We start from the raw sequence: 5318 nt of genomic DNA on the forward strand, positions 1-5318 counted from the left end.
ATATCCAGACTTCTTAAGAGTAAGCATAAAAAGGACAAAACTATATAAAAAACATGACAGTTTGACAAGCAATAAGCACAACCAAGAAGGTTCCTTACTTGAGGTACTGAAGAGTCATGTTCTTCAGCAAGGATGGATGCCGAATGACTAGATTGCGCCACTCTTCCTTGTCAATTCTTCCGTCATGCTTTGTGTCTGCCTCCTCAAATGTCTTGTAATGACAAAAGAAAACAAAATTAGCGAGGGAATTTGATATCAGCAAGCAAGAGGATGACAATATGATTATTCTAATGCCAAACCCACTGATACCATACAACAGCAGGGAACAATGCAGCAAGAAAGAAAGAGGATACATTCATGAAATTGACATCTTGTGATCTTGACTCTTGACACAAGTGACTGTAGAAAATAAGAGATAAACGCAAATGTACTTTCTCAAAGGATGCACCAAACTTTAACATAACCAAAAATGGTACAATGGTACGTCCAATTACATTTGTCTGCTTCTCCATCATCTGCTGGACTCAAATAAAAAAGAAAGACAGCATCCATTTTGACACATGTCTCACAATTTTATAAATGTTTACCAACACAAGGCCCCTCAGTTACTATAGTGCTCACAAATACAATTCATCATCTCCTGGACTCAAATAAAATAAGAGATAAACGCTAATGCACTTTCTTGTAGGATGCACCAAATAGTAACAAAAAATGGTAGAATGGTACATCCAATTACATTTGCCTACTTCTGCGTCATATCCTGGACTCAAATAAATGTTTACCAGCAAGGCCCCTCAGTTTAGTATAGTGCTCATAAATACTCTTTTGGAATTTGGAAATGTAAGTATGAAACAGTATTATGTAGTTGAATAGAGGAAGACACACAGCACTCTGAGACATACTCCCTCTTGTCATCTTCATATGACTTTTCAGGTCAAACTTGCTGTCTGAAACATCATATAAAGCTGACTGGAGGAGCACTACACTATACAGATAAATTGGATATACAATAACATAAATGCACAACTTTAGCAGACCTTGTCAATTATACTCTCTACAATTTCATCTGAAAGATTCATTCCTGACTCGGCAAGTGTCGCAACAACCATCTGCTTAACCTGAAAGTCAAACACAATAAACCATTAAGGCTAGACAAAAAAAAGGGACACAATTCAATCCAAAGACGACATTTCTTATCAAAAGTACTTCAGAAAAAAACAATTCAATCAAAAGAAAACAGTTCATGAAAATTGAACAGCAGCAGGTATGATTTTTTATTCCTCAAGGGAAAAAAATCTAATACAATATGCCATGAAGACAAGTAGACAACTGAGAGTTCACCTATATCAAGCTATTAACCCAACTGGCATTATTAATGCTACTGCTGCACCCCATGATATAACATTTAATGATACCATATTTGGGTCAACCACTGTACATAAAAGCTAACTCCTACCATGTAAAAACCTATAACAGCAATACTATCCACAGTTCCATACCTCTTGTCTCTCAATGTAGCCTTGCTGCTTGAGATCATACAGCCGGAATGAAACTGCAGTAACGATACAATTTTTTTCCTTCAGAATTTAGCGTTACAAAATACAAGTGGAAAAGCAGGAGCATAACATTAAATAAGTTTGTTAAACTTCAGCTTTAAACTCAGTATATTACTAAAAGAAAGTTGAACTGACTACGCATTGGTTACACGTATAACTCAGGAACATAGCCGATGAGGGGTGTTTTTTTAACCCCAAGCCTGTTAAAATTTGCTCCCACGGGATATTGTCATTTTGGCTAAAAAAAAGGTGCTAAACAACACAGCAGTCGGGCCCAGGATTGATGCGAGCAGTGCTACTAAGGATCCTATTACCATTAGGCCAATCATGTAATAGAACTTAGATTTAACATTTATAGTGGAGAACCAAATTATCAATTTACAAAACACAGGAGCTCACAGTCAATTTTGTCATCAAGGGGAGCATGAGGATGAAATACTGAGAGAGCACGAGCAAATTCTTCAAATCCTAAAATTCCATTGTGCTTTGTGTCGAACAAATCAAATACCTGCAAGGGACGAGAAAACATCAAGGACATGATTTACTTTTATATCAGTAACCAAAAGCAAGATCAGGCATCCACATTTTTCATGCAGCTAATTTTTCCACACAAAACATGGTTCTAAACATCTCTATCTTCAATTAATACATAATTCCATCATAACTGTCCCATTTGAATAGCTTTCAAGTATCAAGTGATATGCACAGAGCATCATTTTGCTCACAACACACAAAAATTATGAAAGGCAACAACCTCCCCACAAAAACAGAAGCATGCCAGTTGAGCCAAATAAAAAACATGTAAGGCATTCCTACTGATGCAATATAGACTAGTCATCGAAAAGCTCATTTATCTAAGTACGAATTCAGAGTATATTTAGATATATAACAGCACTGTATCCGTAACATATGAGCATGCTGAATTAAAGAAATCATACTGAAGTACATGCATAATGCATTGCATAGTGCAACACAGAGCAGGCATTGCATGGCATAAGATATAGGGCACTTGTACAGAAACCAATCTAGACAAGTCCTACAAAAGTTATTCACATAAGCAGTACACACGCTCAACTTCCATTCAGATATATACAACATTAGAGCTCAGTGCATTTGCATCACACACGAATGTGAGGAATTAATAAGGAGACTAGCAAGCATTTCATGTTGCAACATAAGTAGGTGCTATGTGCAATATGCAAGGAAAGGGGTCATGTCAAGACTCATATTACTGCAAAAAAATTAACAAATAAAAACAAAGATTAAGCAAAATAATAACCGAAACTAGGATCTTGTCAAATTGACTTTAAAAAGGTGCTAAACAACACAGAGGTGGGGCACGGGATTGACGCGACCCACGAAGGGGGATCCTAATTCGTAAACCATATCTAGATAAAGGGTTTATATCATCTTTACATGACTAACTAATGGCCGCACTCATTTAGCAAGACAATTGGTGGGAAAGCATAAATAAATAACAAAAGATTCTATATCAATAGGACCCTAAGTAGCCCCTCAAAAAATCCAATGCAATCAGAAAGACTACAGGAGTCAACTCTCTGCAGAACTCTCACCTGTAAGTTTTGATAGTTTTCATCACCTGCTCAGCATTAATATCAAGCAATCCTGATTCTCATCGATTTGCCAAATTCCCAGAAACAAATTTGTAAAGCATTCCAAATAGGAGTATGCAGCAATATCGCACAGCAGCACACACAGAAACCAACAATGCGCAACAAATGAAGACTCACACGATCCGCGAACAGGCTCTCCTTCTTGCTGGTCTTAAATAGCGCCAACTGAAACTCCTCCTGCGCAGAGGTACAAACAAGAACAGCCATCTCAGCATTGACCATCACACACATGCGCGCATACTAACAGGACCATCCACACTTGCACATACCACATACAGATTAATAAGAGATTACATAAGAAGCAAGCAGTGAACCAGACACCCAACGCTGACCTTGTTAATCAGCCCGTCATCGATGACGGCGCTGCTGATCTTCTTGAACAGCTCGTACAGCGCCTCGACCTCGCTCACGCTGACTGCAGGAACAACAAGCACGGGCGGCAAGCCCACCCAGAATATACCCAACCAGGCGCGGGCGTCAATTCAATTCATTCCCTCGTGCGTACGAAATGAAGCAGCGACAGAGCAGCAGGGAGGGGAAGGGGAGCGGATTGGGGCTTACAGACTGTCTCCCTCGCGAGGACCTGGGGGTCCTCGAGCCCCCGCGGCTGCTTGAGCTCGACGTCGTCGCAGCACTTGAGCAGGACCGCGAGCAGCTGCCTCACCCCGTCCAGGCACTCCACCATGATATGCCCTCGCCACCGGCTCTCGCACCCGCTGCCCCACGCCACTCACGGGTGCGGTCACCGCCCCATCCCACGGCCGCGCGGAGGGCTCGGCTCCGTCCTGCGAGGATCGAGCACTAGATCAATCAATCAACCAACCAACCAACTAATCACCAGTCCCAAAACCGAAGCCAAGCGATGGGGTCGCCGAGGCGCGGGGTTGGTGGAGGGAGAATCGAGTTGGGCGGGTGGGCGGGCGTTTACCTCGTGGGAGGGAGGAAGGGAGGGATGGGAATGGGGGCCGCGATCTCTCCAGCGGCGGCGGCGGCGAGGGTCTGGCGGATCGGGGCCCGTGGGGAGCGCAATGCAAATCGCGACGGGGAAGTGGGTCGCGGTTGCGGGGTTGGGGTCGGCTCCGCCTCCTCCCCTCTCCAGCCTCCTCCTCTCTCGGTCGTCGGTGTCGTACGCTGCCTGCCGCGCGAGGCGTGTGTGTGCGGTGTGCGCTCGTGCCGCGCGTGTTCGTTCTCCTTTCTCCCGGCCGCCGGGACTCTCGGCGTTGCCGTTTCGGGCTCATCATTGGTGTGGGCCCGGTCTGCGCGCGGGGGGCGAGGTGGGCCCCGCCAAGTGACTTTTGGCACGGCGAGCCGCCGCTGCGCGCCCGTGGGGCCGGGACGTGAAATATACCCGTGTTTTTATTTATTTTTATGGGAAATTTTGCTCAGGCACATTGCAAAAAGGTCTAATATGTTGTTGGACACCGTCAACTCTAAAATATGCCCAGTACCATTATGAAATCGTGATTCTTGGCTGCTGGACACCGCACCCATTAAATATTCATTTTTCAGGGTTTGGGAGAGAGAAAGGGCACTGAATAGACGAAATTGCCCCTGCGAGTCATCTTCCACCTCTGTCTGTCTGCCATGGCTCAGTGCTGTGCACGTTTGGGTGCGGGGGTGGGGTTGGGAGGCGCTCCGGCCAGACGCTCGCTAGCCTGCGGAGCTGCAAGCCTCCTGTCCGTGGCCTGCTCCCTCTGATCCTTGGCCTTGCCGACGTCGTGCCGGGGGCGGGCGGGGGCCTCGCTGAGGGCGGGGCTCACCGGAGCCTGGACAAGCTCGTCCTCGTCCGTCTCCTACATATCCGGCGGTGCAGGAGTAGGTGCATGCAGTGGGGCTCTTTCAGACGGCATCAGTCGTGCGCTCGCCTTCCGCCTCGCCGCGGCCAACGTCGGAGCTCGGAAAAGCTCGACGCGGTCCTCGTCGGTCGGAGACCCAAGCCCGCCTTCTCCTGCAGGGACAGCGTGACTCTGGCGGCGACCGGTCTTCTCTTCTTGTGGGGGATGGGGGCGCGGCCAGGGACGGGGACATGGTCGAGGGTACGCGGCCGCCGTGGACGGGTTGCGACCATGGCGGACGGCGAGGACAGGGGCGCGAGGGCACGACCGGGGGACAGGGGACCTGGCCAGGG

General features: G+C 46.6%; 1 protein-coding gene across 1 annotated transcript; it reads right to left on the minus strand.

Moving 5' to 3' along the window:
* Nucleotides 1-94: 94 nt before the first annotated feature.
* On the minus strand, nt 95-4400 carry LOC136531950 (calcineurin B-like protein 2). Its single transcript, XM_066524604.1, has 8 exons — nt 4119-4400; nt 3752-3975; nt 3523-3605; nt 3308-3367; nt 1956-2064; nt 1500-1552; nt 1038-1118; nt 95-211 (listed from the first exon to the last, which is right to left on the minus strand). Exons 2-8 carry the CDS (start codon nt 3873-3875, stop codon nt 95-97), a joined length of 627 nt encoding a protein of 208 aa, XP_066380701.1. The 5' UTR covers nt 3876-3975; nt 4119-4400.
* Nucleotides 4401-5318: the final 918 nt, after the last annotated feature.

Source organism: Miscanthus floridulus, unplaced genomic scaffold (genome assembly GCF_019320115.1).
Source record: "Miscanthus floridulus cultivar M001 unplaced genomic scaffold, ASM1932011v1 fs_487_1_2, whole genome shotgun sequence".
Taxonomy (NCBI): Eukaryota; Viridiplantae; Streptophyta; class Magnoliopsida; order Poales; family Poaceae; genus Miscanthus; species Miscanthus floridulus.

What these genes read in the sequence shown, in the direction of transcription:
- LOC136531950 (XM_066524604.1), bottom strand. Translation starts at nt 3,875, where the DNA reads ATGGTGGAGTGCCTGGACGGGGTGAGGCAGCTGCTCGCGGTCCTGCTC. An exon ending in ATGACGGGCTGATTAACAAG is followed by an intron (nt 3,368 to 3,522) that starts GTCAGCGTTGGG and finishes ACCTCTGCGCAG; the next exon opens with GAGGAGTTTCAGTTGGCGCT. An exon ending in TAGAGAGTATAATTGACAAG is followed by an intron (nt 212 to 1,037) that starts GTCTGCTAAAGT and finishes TGTCATTACAAG; the next exon opens with ACATTTGAGGAGGCAGACAC.